Source organism: Solanum tuberosum, unplaced genomic scaffold, assembly GCF_000226075.1.
Source record: "Solanum tuberosum cultivar DM 1-3 516 R44 unplaced genomic scaffold, SolTub_3.0 scf00377, whole genome shotgun sequence".
Lineage (NCBI taxonomy): Eukaryota > Viridiplantae > Streptophyta > Magnoliopsida > Solanales > Solanaceae > Solanum > Solanum tuberosum.
Genome location: NW_006239302.1, coordinates 148,549 through 166,263, shown reverse-complemented (window position 1 = coordinate 166,263; position 17,715 = coordinate 148,549). Strand labels below are relative to the sequence as shown.

General features: G+C 33.5%; 4 protein-coding genes and 1 non-coding gene across 8 annotated transcripts in view; 4 read left to right on the top strand and 1 right to left on the bottom strand.

Moving 5' to 3' along the window:
- The first annotated feature begins 234 nt into the window (after window positions 1–234).
- On the top strand, window positions 235–6,511 carry LOC102579821 (endoglucanase 24-like). Its single transcript, XM_006361941.2, has 4 exons — window positions 235–729; window positions 3,854–4,153; window positions 5,231–5,392; window positions 5,559–6,511. The coding sequence occupies exons 1-4, from the start codon at window positions 313–315 to the stop codon at window positions 6,165–6,167; spliced, it is 1,488 nt and encodes a 495-aa protein (XP_006362003.1). The 5' UTR covers window positions 235–312; the 3' UTR covers window positions 6,168–6,511.
- Window positions 6,512–8,252: 1,741 nt separating this feature from the next.
- Window positions 8,253–8,325, top strand: TRNAE-CUC (transfer RNA glutamic acid (anticodon CUC)). Its single transcript has one exon. It is a non-coding gene; the product is annotated as a tRNA-Glu (tRNA).
- Window positions 8,326–8,436: 111 nt separating this feature from the next.
- Window positions 8,437–11,422, top strand: LOC102578840 (uncharacterized). Of its 4 annotated transcripts, none has more exons than XM_015302775.1 (3): window positions 8,437–8,612; window positions 9,437–9,487; window positions 10,299–11,422. In XM_015302775.1, the coding sequence occupies exons 2-3, from the start codon at window positions 9,481–9,483 to the stop codon at window positions 11,045–11,047; spliced, it is 756 nt and encodes a 251-aa protein (XP_015158261.1). In that variant the 5' UTR covers window positions 8,437–8,612; window positions 9,437–9,480; the 3' UTR covers window positions 11,048–11,422. The 4 variants fall into 4 exon arrangements, with proteins under 4 accessions (XP_015158261.1, XP_015158262.1, XP_006361999.1 ...); XM_015302776.1 differs by lacking the exon at window positions 9,437–9,487 and adding an exon at window positions 8,915–9,139 and having other exon boundaries at window positions 8,438–8,612; XM_006361937.2 differs by lacking the exon at window positions 9,437–9,487 and having other exon boundaries at window positions 8,438–8,612.
- A 474-nt stretch (window positions 11,423–11,896) lies between these two features.
- Window positions 11,897–14,507, top strand: LOC102577738 (plastidic aldolase; the record flags this gene model as incomplete). Its single annotated transcript, NM_001288043.1, is given in 6 exon segments — window positions 11,897–11,983; window positions 11,986–12,158; window positions 12,621–12,890; window positions 13,197–13,306; window positions 13,558–13,918; window positions 14,200–14,507. Coding segments are annotated over 5 exon segments (1,193 nt in total), but the record flags the coding sequence as incomplete, so codon positions are not given.
- A 1,306-nt stretch (window positions 14,508–15,813) lies between these two features.
- Window positions 15,814–17,715, bottom strand: part of LOC102578169 (B-box zinc finger protein 19) — a 6,332-nt gene continuing 4,430 nt past the window's right edge. Inside the window, exon 6 of the mRNA XM_006361935.2 lies at window positions 15,814–16,253. The gene's annotated coding sequence lies outside the window, so the exon portion shown is untranslated. The remainder of the gene's footprint in view (window positions 16,254–17,715) is intronic.

The following is a 17,715-nucleotide window of genomic DNA, read 5'->3' as shown; positions in this document are numbered from 1 at the left end:
TAAATTTGTTATTTAAAATATCAAATTAATATCATCTAATTCAATTTTGAAAATTAATTAAATTAATTTTAAAAAATGTAATATGACAAATAAAAATGAACGCACGGAGTAACAAACTAGTGAACTACCTCTAGGCTCTAATAGCTTAATGCTTATACAGGATCACAAGGTAGTACTGTAAATAAAATAAAATAAAACAAAGAGAGACCACTATATTCTACTACTACTATAAATTCACTAACCCAACCAAATATTTTTCCCACACCTACTAGTAATATAGTAGTAAGAAGAGAAGAAGGTTAGGAAAAAAAAATGAAGAATAAAATTATTTCTTCAAAATTAATGCTGCTGCTTCTTCTTCTTCCATTAATAAACTGCCATGGAAGCTACCTTGATTATACAGACGCATTAACCAAATCCATTCTTTTCTTCGAAGGCCAACGCTCCGGCTATTTACCGCAGGACCAGAGAATGAACTGGCGAGGACATTCCGGTTTAAGCGATGGATGGACGGTGAACGTTGATTTGACCGGCGGTTACTACGACGCCGGAGATAATGTGAAGTTTAATTTTCCGATGGCGTTTACGACGACGTTGCTTGCGTGGAGTGTAATTGAATTTGGGGAAATTATGCCGCCTGCTGAATTACGGAATGCTTTAGTCGCTATCCGTTGGTCCACTGATTATCTTCTCAAAACTGTTTCTCAGCCCGATCGCATTTTCGTCCAGGTTGGTTATTCACCTTTTTAATTTTATTTATTTTTTGGATGGGACTGTACGAACAAAATTAACAAGAACAAAAACCCTGCAAGTGGAGTATAGAGAGGGTTAAACGTATATTTAACTTTATCATTTTTTGGGGAAATAGAAAGGTTGTTTCCACAAATAAAATTAAGTAGTAATTAAAGCATTTTAAAAATGCCGAACTTTTTTATTCTCTGTTTCTACTGGACTTAGTATGTTTTGTGCATGTAAAACTATTACTCCTCTGTTTTTACATTTTGTGATTATAAGAATGTCATTAATTAAGAGGTAAGATTTTTTTAAAAAAATAAGCTAAAATATTTTTAGAAATACGAAATTGTCATTATTTTAAAAACATATTATTAGTATGTTCAATATAGAAAAAATATTTTCTTAAAAATAATTAAATTTCTCATTTATTTTATTTTAATATTTAATAAGTAAAATAATAAGTAATATTTTAAATTATTTATATATAATCTAAATATAAATAATGTAAGGCAAGGGGGAGGAGTGTGGTGTGGATGAGAACTAATGGTGGAAATTGCACCGTGGAATGAAATGAAATGTGATGGAGAGGACAGAGAAAGAATTAATAATATGAAATTTATTTTCTCTATTTTTCAATAAATAATCTTTAAACTTCTTAGCTAATTAAACATGAAAATATTAAAAATATTTTCCTAAAAAATGAACTCAAAAGTAAATAAGTTCCACGTGAAATGAAACAGATGGAGTGCATACGTCAGTAATAGACATTGATTAGCTTAATAAGTGGTTTAAAGTGCTTAATAAAGTGACATTGGTGGTACGAGCAGCTATCTATACCTATTAACTCTCATTGTTTTAAACATAGAATTTTAAGAATTAAATAATTTTTTTGAATTTTATAATCTTAAATTCAAGATCTATAAATTGTATCAAAATGTTTTTATATCACGTGAAATATTATAATTAAAAAATTATCCAAAGAAAAAAAATAACTTAATAGCATTTCAAAAAGTCCTTGCTAGGATTATGAACATTAATCTCTCATGACTTTTGTTAACTTCATTAACGGTTAGATCACACTTTTAATGATCTGAGTTGATGAATAGTAATTGAGAGAAACTAATAAATGATGTATCCTTTTTAATTTTTGTTAGAATGGATAAAAGTTTCACGTAGAATAATAAGGAATGAACGGACAATCTGTTTATATGAATTTAAATTTTTTTATTCTCCTAAATTAGCTTTTGAAGTTGAATTAGACTGTCATATCTTTAGAATTTTCAATATTTTGGTGGGAAAAAACTTGATTTGCTTAAGAATCGGTTGGATGTATAAAGGAGTATTGCAGTGGCAGGTATAGTGGTTCTGATAAAGAGAAATTGATTCTTGGAATGGATGTGTTTGTTGGTTTCTCTTTTGGGTCATACGGCGCCAAGTTTTGGTTTTCACCAATATTTTACCTTTGACACCGTGCACCTCAACTTCCTATATACTGCTCTAACATTTTTCTTTCCATCCGCGAGATATTTTCTCCGCCAAACAATAGTTATCCACTACATTATTTTGAAATGTTCAATAATATTTGTCATTTTATATAATTAATGAATAATTTTAAACTTAATTCTTAATTTACTCTTGTTATTAATTATAGTCATTTTTCCTATTACATTTTTTAAGATATTGTATTTATTATATTCAAAGGCTAATATAGTAAAATTATGAGTATTTCTATATATAGTTTCTCGAGAAGTATTTATGCAAAGTCAATAGTGAATAAATATTGTTGGAGAGAGTACATTTTTCTTTATAAGGCAAAAAAAAGGAGCTAAATGAACTTATTCATTCTATTCCAAAATAAGCGCCATTTTATTAAAATAATTTTATTAATTTTGTTTGAAAATAAGTGTTATTTTAAAAATTCAATAGATATATATGTTTTTCAATTATATCTTCATACTCCTTTTCTTAAAAGTGTTTAATTCTAAAAAATATATAATTAAATAGAAATATTTTAATAAATTATTTATTATCTTAATTAATTTCTTAATATACGTAAATATGCTTAAATGTATGGTTATTGTCCTATATAACCTTAACCTTATTGCGTGGAACTTTTCTGTCTTTTCAATTTAGTAATATTAGTTTTTTTTTTTGGTTTAATGTTATCCTTTCGATATTTGCATACGCAACAAAACATGTTCCTATGCATAATTTAGGGACATAGCTAGGATATTAGTGTGAGTACTTAGTAATTTTTGTATCAACCAAATTCATGTCTTTGATTTTAATTATTATAAAAAAGTATAGGTTAGTATGGAGCTATAAATAGATATATAACTTGTCGTACTCCAAGCACGTGAACCTATAATGTTTGTCCTACGTTGCATATATTGTATTTCTCTTGGTTAAGATTAATTGTCCCTCCCTATAAGCTTCCCTACTTTATGCTCTTTATGATTCAAATTTGTAATCTTCATCATTGATAACGAAGAATACTTATTATTTGAACAATTCTCTCTGATCCACTATGATTTTATTTAAAAAATAATTACACATTTTATAAAAATGAGTTTAATTGCTAACCCTGAAACTAGTTTAGAATATTTTGATAGTTTAAGAAAAAACTTGATATCACTTTTGGTCTCTCAATCATCGGTAAATTCTTATTTTAGCCTTTGTATTATTGTTGGACTAAGTATATATAACCTTCAATTATTTGAAAATTTCACTTTTAAACCATTTGTATGTGACTGTTCACAAAAATTCAGAAGTCTTAATTGTTTCACTATTTAATTACCATATTTAAGGGTGATATACTTCTAAATATAATCCTAATATAACATATACATAAAGGGACTAAAATCATACACTTTTAATTAATTAAAGGTTAAAATATTAGATCCATAAACAACAAGGACTAAACCAGAATATATAACTTATAAATAATTGAGAGACCAAAAATATTATTTAGTAGGTGTCAAATCAGCTATAAAAAAACTAGTGTCTCATGTGATGTTCTATTTCTTTGGTTAGAAAAAATTAAATGGGACATAATTACTAGACATCACTTTTGGTAGCTGACATATTTACTTTTTTTTTGGTATATTGATTTTATTAGGTAGGTGATCCTGTACTAGACCATAACTGTTGGGAAAGGCCAGAAGATATGGACACTGCTAGGACAGTGTACACAGTGGATGCCCCGAATCCGGCATCTGACGTGGCCGGAGAGACTGCAGCTGCCCTGGCAGCTGCATCTATAGCTTTCCGGCCCTCGGATCCCGGATATGCGGAGACACTTTTGAGAACATCCACAAGGGTGTTTGATTTTGCAGATAAGAACCGTGGTGCTTACAGTGATAATCTCAATATTAGAGATGGAGTTTGTCCATATTATTGTGATTTTGATGGATATCAGGCAAGCATTCTTGATCTCATATAAACTAATTAACTCATTATTATTGTAGATAGATGAAATTTTGACCAACATAAATAATTATTTTTAACTATACTTCTATATTAAGAAAAAAGAAAAATAGCTTAATAGTGCTCAATTTTTTCAACAAAATATAAATAAGGATAAGTTAGTAAACTATGTAAGTTATTATTTTTCTTAAAGGGTTGAAATGAAATATAGCAACACTTATTTTAGGATAGAAAGAACAATCCGCTTTTTTTTAGGGGTATAAAAAAAAGGACAAACAATATGGACCTAAAGAAATACGAGTATAACTAAAGCAAGGAACACCTGATTTTCTAAAGTGAAATCTTCCAGGGTAAATTAGGATTAGAGCCCGTTTGGTTTCACTTTAAAAAAATACTTAGCTTTTAAGTCAAAAATAAAAAGTCAAAGTGAAATGACTTTTGAGTCAAAAGATAAAAAGTAGGGGATACCTACTTTTGGTTTTTAAGTTATTTTAACCTTGTCAAATATTTTCCAACTTTTTTTAAGTCATGTTTTTTACTTATTTTAAATTATTTTTATTTTTGTCAAACACTATCAGAGATAAAAAACAGACTTAAAAGTAGATTTGACCAACTTTTAAGTCAATTCAAACATCCTCTTTGTTACCCTTCGACTCTAGAGTTATAATTCACATAAACGAATTAAAAGAATACTTACTAGAATTAATTCACATGAATTAAGGAATTTAAAAAAAAAAAAAACTTTTGAGCAGCAATTAGTGTTTGTTCAAGTCTTTAAAAGTTTCTTTTAAGTTTTTCTTCTCAAAAGTGTTTTAGGAAAAAACTTTTAGCTTCTGAAAAACAACTTCCGGTGACATTTATTTTCTCTCAGCTAAAACACCACATTTTTTGTTTAAAACAAGCGCTTTTTAGAGAAAAAAGTAGAACTTTGGAAAAATAAGCTTAGCCAAACAAGCTAGTTTAATATCACAAAATTAAATAATTTTCTTTACTTTGTTAAAATGACACAAACAAAATTGATATTAACATTATATATAACTAATTCAAGTGTTTGAACAATAATGGTTAGGATGAATTGTTGTGGGGAGCAGCGTGGTTAAGAAGGGCTACGCAAGGAGACAATTATCTAAGTTACATACAAGAAAATCGGCAGACACTTGGTGCGGATGATAATATTGATGAATTTGGATGGGAAAATAAGCACGCAGGCCTAAATGTTCTTGTTTCTAAGGTCAGATTCATTCATTCACTCACCTAATTAAAAAATAATAATAACTTTTATCATACCAAACGCATCTATATAACTGACTCAAATTGAAACTAGCAATAAGTTAAGACACTCGTCATCCACATACTATAATCCACCATCGAGTATAATGCAGAGATTAATAATGCAGGAAGTGTTGGATGGGACCACGTACTCCCTTCAATCATATAAATCATCAGCAGATAGCTTCATGTGTACATTAATCCCAGAATCATCATCTTCCCATATACAATACTCTCCTGGTGGCCTAATTTACAAGCCTGGTGGAAGCAATTTACAACATGCCACAACAATCACATTCCTACTACTAGTCTATGCAAATTACTTAGAAAAATCATCACAAATATTGAATTGTGGCACTATAAGTGTTAGTCCATCTATGCTTCGAAAAATTGGTAAGAGACAAGTTGATTACATTTTAGGTGAAAATCCTAAAGGTATATCATACATGGTTGGTTATAGTAATTACTATCCTCAAAAAATTCATCATCGTGGTTCGACTATTCCATCGATCAACGATCATCCTCAGGTCATCGGATGCAATGAGGGCTCGATTTATTTTAACTCATCGCAGCCTAATCCTAACGTTTTAGTTGGTGCAATTGTTGGTGGTCCTGGAGAAGATGATGTTTATGATGATAATAGAGATGAATTTCGTAAATCTGAGCCAACTACTTATATTAATGCACCATTTGTTGGTGCACTTGCTTATTTTGCAGCTAATCCTAACGTTAATTAGATGATCACCAGAGCAAATTAAAATTCTGGTGATGAATTGTATATATAATTAAATAGTCTCTCATCTTGCACATGCAAAGAAGGAAGAGGCTTTTTTTTTTTTTGTTAATTTGGATTTTAAATGATGTGATAATGTATTGTCACAATAACTTATTGTGACATTTTATAGAGAGTGAGTATATTATTATTAAGTTGTTCAAGTTTTTAACATGTAAAAATCTTGCATGTTGCTTATTTTGGAAAAAGAATGTAAAGGAACATTCTTTAGCCATGAAATTATGTTGTTAATTTTGATGAATGTAAGGCTATTTTGCAATTCAAATAGTTGGATCCTCTCTCTTTCAATATTTTGCCAAATGAGAATTTGATCTAAATCTCTATTCTGCTTTGGTGCTTCCATTGTAATAATTAGTTTGAACTTTCAATCAAAGGAATCAATTATCTATTACTTTTAAAAATCTCCAAAATCCCTTATTTCTTTAATGTATTCGAGCCAGTATTTAATGTATCCGAGCTACATATTATGTATCCGAGACAGTAATTAATGTATCCGAGCTTCAATTATTGTATCCGGTTTTTTAATTTTTAAGGGATTAATGTAATTAGAAACTTATTAGGGATATATTGTAATTTCATATTAAAACTATGGAATTTATGTAATTTATCTATATTATTTATAAATGATACTAGATGTAAAGCTCCGTGCCGGTACGGGCTCACAAATCATACTAAAAGTAGTCTTAATGTATTTTTTCGGCCCTAAATTTATGTAACATATTTATTTTTTAGGCGATTACAAAAAATGACATATTTTCTTATTGATAATATTTAATGATATTATTAATATTTTATATATGTTGCATTTCATATATTCGACAATCTTTTTTTATTGAAGTGGCAAAATCAATAGTAAAAAAGACATCTGTAAAGTAACTTTAAAACATAGATATTAAAAATATCCAAATTCACTTTGAGAGAAGAAAAAGAAACTACATTATTTCATTTCAGTTTGCAATTTTCTTTTTAGTATTTGGTCAAAAGGAAAAGGAAGAGATAAAAGAAGCAAGATAGAGAAATCACACACACATATTAAATGGCAAGGCATGGGGCAGATAGAGACGCGTGGGCATTCATTTGTCAATAAGGTTATTAAATATTTGTCAATAAGGTCTTTATTAAATTGATAATTAAAGGTCGAGAAGATATGCAAAATATAAAAATTAAATACTCTTTTTATTTATATAAAAATAAGAACAAAAACAAATTAGGTTACAGTTGAAGGGGTGTTCAATCTTATAATCTAAGCCCTATATAACGTCTCCCATGTATTCCATCTTAATAATAATCATTATCTACACGTTAAAGCCATTAAATTAATACATAATTACTGAAGAAAATTTCAATTTATTTGGGATTAGTCACCTGGTAAACCTTATATTATCGGGACAAAAATAAACTATCAATAACTTCACTCCATGAGTAGATCATTATCGCTATATATCGTGCCGGACATAAATTATGATCATATTCGAATGACCTGAACATGATTGTAATTTTGAATCCTAATCAAAATTGTCTCTGTTGAGCTGAGTCTATTTAGATTCGAACGATCATATATTATTTTCTAATACATCCAATTATCTAATCAACACACTCTTAAATTATATGTTCTTTGCATGCATATGTTGACTTACTGCTCTTCCCACAAGAGAAAATTACGATATATTACATGACTACAGGGGCGGAGGCAACATATAATGCCGAACCCCCTTGGCGAAAAATATTATTATTTATACATGATTAAAATTATTTTTTAGGTATGTATAATAGATGTCGAACCCCCTTCCACTAGTTCGTGTGTTTACTTCTCAAATTTTGAACCCCTTATTAAAATCTCTGGCTCCGCCACCGCATGAGTACACTATATTTTATGACATTTCAAGAAGTTCAGTTCAAATATTATTTTGTGATTTATTACAAAGTTATTTTCATAATATAACCTTTTCCATATGAAAAGGGTAAACAATATGATAAGAAAATCTTTTATTTTTACGATTTAATTTTAAAATGGAAAATTTACAACAAATCCGTTGTAGTCTAGTTGGTTAGGATACTCGGCTCTCACCCGAGAGACCCGGGTTCAAGTCCCGGCAACGGAAAATTAGTTTTAAAAAACTTTTTTTCTTGTAAAATTTCTTCTTTTTTCTCTCCCCACCCAAAAAATACAGCCCAAATCCCTCTATTCAAAGGCCCAAATTCTTACTTTCCCTCACAAAAAAATAAATCCCTCTATTCTAAGTTTGTACTTGAAGCTGAAACATTGATTGGATCGCTTTTATTACTTCTTTTCTCTTCTTTGAGAGAAACGAAACGGTGGGCGGTGGGCATATAAGTTGACGTATGTGTCTCGGTTTGTGCTTCCACATTTTTGAACTCATAAATTAAGGTATCTTGCCATTTCTATAGTTCTTTTTTTTTTCTTTCTGGAAAGGAGATGATAAAGTTCAAGCTTTGAAGTTTGGTTTCGTTTCAATTCCTTCAATCCATTTGACATTTTTGCTGCTATATAAAGTTAGGCGATTTACTCTGTGTTTTTCGTCTTGATTTATTGTTTCGATAATCTTAGGTTATAAAGAACTATTGAACTCGATTTTCAGTCTAAAAGACACATACTTGCTGGACTCGGTTTTGTTAGAAGAGCATTGCATGATTGAAGGACTGACAAATTATTTGCTAAACTATTTGCAGAATGTCTCTGATTTAGAAAATGTGATTGTAAAGTATTCACTGTTTCATTAGGTCTCAGGTTCAAATTTCAGCAGAGACGAAAATATAAAGGTGATTCCTTTGCATATGTCCTAGTCTTGGTGGATAGTGTTACCTGATATTTGTTGTTGGTGGGAGGGTGCAGGTATCCGTGGAATTAGTCGAGAAGGTTTCAGGTTCAAATTTAAGCAGAGGCAACAACATAAGGTGATTTTTTCTCGTGTCCTAGTCTTGGTGGACAAAGTTATTTGGTACTTGTTGTTTTTCGTGGGAGGTGGCAGGTATCTCGTGCAATTAGTCAATGTGCGAGAGACATCATGGTTATCAAAAAAATAAGGGATGATTGTTTCATTGGTACATGAAAAAGATTGGGTGCTTTAGCATTTTTGCTAGTACTTCATATTTCATGTATAAAACCTCTGCTTGTTCATTCCAAAGTCAATATGAAAGAATATTGTTAAGTTTGGACTAACCAGCTACTTTCACCCTTTTGCTGTGTGTGAGAGAAGCTTGAGGTAGGCAGAAGTGGAAAGGAAGGGCCGGTAAGGATGCAAGGTAGGAGCTGTAGCAATGAGCTAATACTGAATTCATGTTGTTGTGGAAACTTAACGGAGTAAAGGTTATACATTTAAATATTAGTCATCATAGAATTGCATCCTTGAGGAATAGTCTCATATAATTGGTTTCTATATGTGAAGAACCCTTTTGATAGTTGAAGAAAAGGGTTTGGTTTAGAAGTTGTTTAACGTTTTAGCGCTAATGTTATAGTAAATGCAAATCAAGTGGTTACTCTTTGTCATTCCTGATGTTATTATGTTGGCTATGTCTGCTGCACCTTCAATGGTTCTGCCTTTGGATTCTATCAAGTACACCGAGACCTTACATGATGAGTGATTCTTTCATTTGAATGAAGTTTGCTTCTCTCTTTCCGTATGGCCAAGTAGGGAGTATATTATTGAACCCTCCTTCCCTTGATGCTTCTGTATGTTTAATTCTGGTCTGGCTCTTAGTAGTGACACTCACACCAAGCCTTTTAACTGATTTCATCAATTATAGGCAGTACTAGTCTGCTACAACAGCTGAAGATATTCATCTGTCTCTTTCTTGCTTGGTATTATAATTGTTTAGGTTTGATTCCGAAGATTTCCCTGGTGAGGAATTGTTGATGCTAGTAACCCACTTTTTGCCATCTTTTTGTTATTGAAACCTGAGTTTCATGACATTTGAAACCGTTCTATTGTGGTTTTATTTTAATTGCTTGTGCTTGGAGTCATTAACTGATGAGGGGATGGTATCTTGGATCCTATCATCATAAAGTGTTTGTTGATGGTTCCTGAAGGCTTTACCTATGTACTTTCTGTTGCAGGGCGGTTGCTAAGGAATATGACTGAACTTCTCTCCATGGCCATGGCCATGGCTGTTGATGATGAGATGAAAGATGACAGTGCTTCTCCGCTTGACCTCAATTCTATAGATAGCAACAAGAGTGGAGTTGTGCTTTCACCTGAGGATGTAGCATGGGCTGACTCATGCCTCATTAATGATCTTGCTATATTGGACCACGGCATGGATTCTTTGAAACATGTCTTACTGGACACTTTTCCTTCCCAAACAATCTTTTCTGCAGTGATGAGGGATGACTCTCCTCAAGACTCTCGTATTGTCCCCACCATTGAAGAGACAGGAATTTCAGGGATTGTAGATGACACGATTTATAATTTTTCTCCAACCAATGAACAAGAAGGGGACACTACTCGTCATCTGATTAATAACAAAGATCCAGATACTTTTTGGTCCAGAATTAACTTAGAAAATGTTTTTTCTTCCACCTATAATGAGGACATGAGAATAGTTGAAGCCTCCGATTCTGAAGTAGATTCAGAATTTTCAACATTTGTTGAGGAAAATTTGGATGACTATATATTCAAGGTCTGGGAACTTGACATTCCCGATGAGGAAGATGAACTTGTTAAACAGCTCAACAAAGCCCTTGTAGGAAGCTCCGTGGACTCCATCCCTCCAGCTTCTGAAAATGTTGAAGTACTGGTCGACAAGTTGGTTGATGATATCGTTTCTGGCCTCGATGACATGTCATTGAATCCAACGACTGATTAACTTATGTTGCAAATCCAAATTCTGATCTGGAGCATGCTGCTTTAGATGCAAAGCTCAAGTAGTTTAAACAAAAATTCAACAAATCTGTTTTGCAGCTTACTGTTTCTGACTTGATTTCTCATAGAAAGAGGGTCGAATGCCTGTGCATGGTCCAAGAAGGAAAGACGATCATATATGCTCAGCCAGAAATTTGCGGATGTTGTTCTATGTTTTAGTTACTATCCCTGTTTAGCTTGATTATTAAGTAGCAACTAGTGTAAGAAAACAGGTTTTTGTCCTTCAACTTTCCTTGTACATTGGTATAGATTACTTAGTTAATGCTTTCCTTCCTTTGAACTGGAGTCTGTTGGCTGATACAATAGATGGGATTTTAGATGTGGTGCATGAAATTTTTCTGAGTAATTTTTTCAGCCGTGAGACGGTAAGTAGTGACGAATTTTCCGCAATGGGCAATTTTTGGAGGTATCCTGCAGGATTATATGAGGTGCATGCAAATTGGTTCGGACACTATTATTACTTTAAAAAAAGGAATTGTTGAATATTTGAAAGTCACTGTCAAACCCAATCCTGGAACTGAACCATGACCACTGATCACCTTGGGATAACCAAAACAAAAAGGGAAATGTTACCAAGCCACTCAAGGTAGGATTGCTAATCAGAGCCTCACGTTTGTCTACCATTACAATAATTCCATCTAAATCAACAACTTGTACAATGTGCCAAGTAGACAAACTAATCAAGATTACATGTCAAACAGTCATTGGTTGGCTCATAACCACCTCAAATGATACATCTTCAATGACACTTTAGCACAGTTATAAATTTTAGCACTCTGCTTGAGAAATTTGTGTGGCAAAGAGTGACATTGAGAATAGATTGTGCTGAGAGATAAGGAGATTTCTTGTAGAGAGGAAAAAATTTAAAGTAAAGAAAAAAAATGGCCTCAGCATCTCTACTAAAGTCATCCCCAGTTCTTGACAAATCTGAGTTTTTAAAGGGGCAAAGCCTTCGTCAGCCTTCCGTCTCAGTGGTCCGTTGCCATCCCACCAATGCCACTTCTCTTACTGTCCGCGCTGCTTCCTCTTATGCTGATGAGCTCATTAAAACTGCTGTAAGTTTTAGTTTAACGAGTTTATGTTTTGTGTACTATCAGTATAAGGAATTCTTACGCTACCAGCATGTAATTCTTCATGACATGCCTTATTTGTTAACCTGAAAAATAGAGTAATAATATGTTATAACCGGTTAAATTTGAATTCAGAATATTTCTTCTTGTGAATTGTTCAGTTTAAATATTCTGAGGTTATAGTCGCTAATTGGAAACCGAAATATCTAGTAGTTGTAATAAGGATGAAAGGTGTAGATTAAATTTTATGCATCAATCAGTTATTCTGTCAAGAAAAAGGGGAAATGCTCATTTGCTTGAAAAAGTTTCCAAATACGTAATTATATTACACCTTTGATAGTACACAATTTTTTTATACTGTTACTGTGTATAACTTGAACTCTTAGCTATGAGCTTGTGTACTTTACAAATTTTCCTTGCTAACAATGAAGTGTTTGTTATTTGTAGAAAACTGTTGCATCACCAGGACGTGGAATTTTGGCCATGGATGAGTCGAATGCCACTTGTGGAAAGCGTTTGGCTTCCATTGGTTTGGAAAACACTGAGGCTAACCGCCAAGCTTACCGTACCTTGCTGGTGTCAGCTCCAGGCCTTGGACAGTACATCTCTGGTGCTATTCTTTTTGAGGAGACCCTCTACCAGTCTACCGTTGATGGACGCAAAATAGTTGATGTTCTTATTGAGCAAAACATTGTTCCTGGTATCAAAGTTGACAAGGTATAGTATATTAACCTGCACCCACAACTTGAAAAAGGACCATAGTAAAGAGTTAATGCTGCCGGTGAGAAAATATAGTGAACTTTTAGTAACTTTTATTTTGTATAATATTGGTCTGAGCAGAAACTTAAATGGAATGACATGATCAGTAAGGATTTGTATAACCAACCCCAACTAGCTTGGTTATATATGTAGTTGTACTAACAATAGAAGAGGAAAGGCAGGGTTATTATATATGTTTAACAAGAACAAGTTATACTGAAATGAGATATCTGTCAATCCCCTAATCATTATATCTGTTCACAGGGTTTGGTTCCACTTGCTGGTTCAAATGATGAGTCATGGTGTCAAGGTCTTGACGGACTTGCCTCCCGCTCTGCTGCATACTACCAACAGGGAGCACGTTTCGCCAAATGGTACATTTGAAGTCCTCATTCACTTTGCTATTTTCTCATAATAGACACAACAGAGGAAGAAAAAATCTCTATGGACGATACCAATTAGTTGTTTCAAAGAGTTTTTTCATCATGTTAGAAGTTTATATGCTAGTCTATCCTTATTTTGCACAATATTGGTATGAGATGAATTAAAATAGAGCGACAAGTCAGTGAGGATTCATATAACCGACCCATCTTAAGATTAATGCTAAAATTATGGTAACTTGTAGGCGTACCGTGGTGAGCATTCCCAACGGACCGTCTGCATTGGCTGTGAAGGAAGCAGCATGGGGATTGGCTCGCTATGCTGCCATTTCTCAGGACAATGGTTTGGTCCCAATTGTGGAGCCAGAGATCTTGTTGGACGGTGAACACGGCATTGACAGGACTTTTGAGGTAGCACAGAAGGTCTGGGCTGAAGTCTTCTTCTACTTGGCTGAGAACAATGTCATGTTTGAGGGTATCCTCTTGAAACCAAGCATGGTTACTCCTGGTGCTGAATGCAAAGACAGGGCCACTCCTCAGCAGGTCGCAGACTATACTCTCAATCTCCTCAAGAGGAGGATTCCCCCAGCTGTCCCTGGAATCATGGCAAGTTTCTCTCCATTTCATTTTATATGACAGTGTCTGATTGAGCACAAAGTTTAAGAAGGAAATTTTTTTACACATATCAGAAGTACCCTTAAAACTTAGGTCTTGAACATTCTAACAGGCTATAAGAGCATGACATTAAGGGTAAAAGAAGAAGTTTATAGTAACTTTACTTTCCCAACATATAGAATATGAATTGTTAGTCCATTGCTAGTGGTAGATGAATAAGTGAAAGTACATATCTTATGCTAATTGATTCAATATTGTTGGGTTGTGAGCAGTTCTTGTCTGGTGGGCAATCAGAAGTTGAGGCTACATTGAACTTGAATGCCATGAACCAAGCTCCAAACCCGTGGCACGTGTCGTTCTCTTACGCAAGGGCTCTTCAGAACACTTGCTTGAAGACATGGGGAGGACAACCTGAGAATGTGAAGGCTGCTCAGGATACTTTACTTGTCAGGGCCAAAGCAAACTCTCTTGCTCAGCTCGGAAAGTACACCGGTGAGGGTGAATCTGATGAAGCTAAACAAGGAATGTTTGTAAAGGGCTATGTCTACTAAGTTATAGGCACTGAAGTCTTGAAGAAGAGGGGCAAAAAAAAAACAAAGATTATGAGCTGAATGGTTCACAGTGAAGCAGAGAAATGATGAATTATCTCATACTATGAGTTATGCAATTAGTAAAGCCATAGAGGAGTATTTTTGTTTATTTGATTACCTGTACTTTCTTTAACAACTTAAAATAAACTTTCTTGCTGATTGAGACTAGTTAGTGTTGCTTTATGAAGTTATAAACCAGCTCTCTGTTCTATTATGCAGACTGAATAATGAAAATTACTTAGTGTGAGCATATTATTTTTAGAGATTTTGTAAAGCAACACTAGTTTACCAAAAGATCTTCTTTTATCCAAGGAGGCTACATATATCTTGTTTCCCTGCACTGAGAGACATTTAATTACTATACAACAACAACTACTACTACTTAATACGAAGCTAGTTGGGATAGACTATATGAATCCTCACTGTCTATTTCACTCCATTTAAGAACTTTAGTACTTTTTATGTACATTTCGAAAAACTAGCAAGTTAGCAATTAAGACCCCTTGTACAAAACTACATTGACATATGCATCTTAAAGAGGAACTTAGATGGAGAAATACTGAAGACAGAAGCTTCATATACTTGGAACTTGGAAGCCATTAACCAAATATGCAGTAATTGTGATCTTCATTCTTTAATAAGATGTATTTTTATGGATCATTTAGAAGACAAGACCTGTAATCTTTGCTACAACCTCACGAGAACCGCACCCCAAAAGCTAGCTATTGAGGTGGGAGAGCCCAACACTATATAAGCCCCATATTAGCTCCCCCTTTAACCAATGTGGGACTTAAGTCCCATTCATTGCAATAATATATTTACAGTCGCATCCCAAGAGGTGTGATGAGACAACCTACCTTACTACAAGTATTAGTGGTTGCTTTCACGGCTCAAGCCCATGACCTATAGGTCACACAGACAATTTTACTGTTTCTCCAAGATCAGTAAAGATAAGAAGGAAATATTGTAGAGCTCCTTACTTTTGAGGCAGAGTTCCAAGAGATCTGAAAGGAGGTGCATGTCAGTATCCGAATCCCACTGGCCTGATACTTTGTGCTTATTACTGGAAGAAGCGCTCCCTATCAAAGAATGTTTCCATCCCGAGGACTCAAGCTCGAAACTTCTGGTTACAGAATCCACAAGATCACCTAGAGTTAATCTCGTAGATGGTCATCCAAGCGAAGAAAATGCTAAATCCAGCGCTGGAAATGCCAGTCATAAGATTCCAGAGCACTCTTCTGCTTGGTTAAATCGAATCGGACACAACATGTTTGGTACTGAGGACTTACTCCCCAATAGTTTGTGTCAACCTTGAATGATTATATTTAACAACATAATTCAAACCAGATGAGATTACAATTGTAATGGTGGAAACTTAATAGATAAAAACAACAATAAATGAATGTCACTGCTATATAGTTCATCTTGAATCTGTAAAGATTGTTTTTTCTCATTACTCATTACAGGAAATTACAGAGGCAAATGTGGTGACTGCAGCCTTATCCTCTCTCCAAAGCGAGATGGCAGAATTTCTTTCTGATCCTCTTCTCAAAGTATATGCATGAAGTGGTTGAATAATGAACTTCAGAGAGCTCTTCACTCAAGAAATACCTCAACTTGGTCCCGGCTAGTTCAAAAGCTTCTCTTAAAGCTTTGACATTGCATAGAACTCAGCTGGGGCCGGCAACTCCAATTCATAATTCAAGTTTGAAATTTGGAATGGCAGCAGCTCACATCTACACTTCAAAAAAAGGAAATGATAAGCATGCGAGAGAGATAGAAAGTTCATGCTTACAAGCCTTATAAACTGAGCAGTATTTATCAAGTAGAGTTCAAACTTAGACATCTTCAAAGTTTCGCTTTGCTATCTTTTTACATACATAGTCAAAGAACATGTATTGCATACTACGAACACGAGTGCTGCAAAATTGACCATGAACATTGTAGAATTGAACAGTTCAACCAAAAATTCTAATATCAAGCTAGATATCTTTTTTTTTTTTTTTTTTTTTTTTTTTTTTTTTGAAATCAAGCTAGATATCTTACTGAAATGTTACATTTTAAAATACATATTCGGTACCCAGCTCAAGATGAAAATCTAGCACCCAGTTCATTATCTTAGTGCTTTTGAAAGTTGCTTTTACAACTCTATTAGGGTTCATTTAGTAAGGTGTATAAGAATAGTGCTGGATAGGGTGGGTGTATAAGTGATGTTGATAGTAGTTTATGTTGTCACTAGTTATGCTGAGCTTATTTCTTATGCCTGTTTGATTTGGTGTATTAAGTGCCTTCATTATTCCTGCATGCCCAGAAAGAATTTCTATCTCTTACAAAATATCCTATCAGCTTTGAAATGTTTTTCTAGAGCCGAGGGTCTATCCAAAACAGCCTCTATACCTCACAAGATAGGGGTTAAGGTCTGTGTACACTCTCCCATCCACAGACCGCGCTTGTGGGATCACATTGGGTATCTTATTGTTGTACTAAATATCCTATCATTATCAGTTGTTTGTTGTCGTAAAGGAAAGAACTCATTCTATAAAGTGCCTTCGTGCATTTTGCATAACTCAATTCTTATAAGTACCCCATCGAAAAACAAAATGATAAATGATCCTCGTTGATGCATGAACAACTTTTTTATGTCTGCTACGTTCCTTTATTGGTTTATAGAACCAAAATAAACAGTTTGTTTTCAGTCTAATTCAAAATTGCCCAAGTACAATTTATGTATGTAGTTTATATCCACTACCACCAAATCCATCAAAACCTGAAATAATTGGGAAGTCAATCCTACTACTCCCATTTCTGCTCTATTTCTTTTTTTTTGAGAATGGTAAAGTTGTATTCATCAGCAATGAGGGTATGCTGGCAACCAAACAAAAAAAAACATTCAAAGGCCAAATAGTCATGATTACAAAGAGCCTATGAAATCTACTAACTGATCTACTTCATATATACCCTCTTCTTTACACCAAAAATATAGAGTATTAATGCAGTTTTCTTTAACTTTCTGCATTGGGTTAGTAATATTCTTAAAGCACCTATTGTTTCTTTCCTTCCAAATTGACCACCATATGCAAGATGGAACTAGATTCCACCATTTTTTCTGTGTTTTACTCCCCCCTCTTCTCATCCAACAGTTTAGTAGGTCAGCAGTATGCTCAGGCACCACCCAAGGATCTTGAATAATGCTTTGAA

Bases quoted from the DNA above. Each gene is read 5' to 3' on its own strand.
- LOC102579821 (XM_006361941.2), top strand. From the start codon at position 313: ATGAAGAATAAAATTATTTCTTCAAAATTAATGCTGCTGCTTCTTCTT. The intron at 4,154-5,230 runs GCAAGCATTCTT...AATAATGGTTAG, and splicing joins GTGATTTTGATGGATATCAG to GATGAATTGTTGTGGGGAGC. The intron at 5,393-5,558 runs GTCAGATTCATT...TTAATAATGCAG, and splicing joins TAAATGTTCTTGTTTCTAAG to GAAGTGTTGGATGGGACCAC.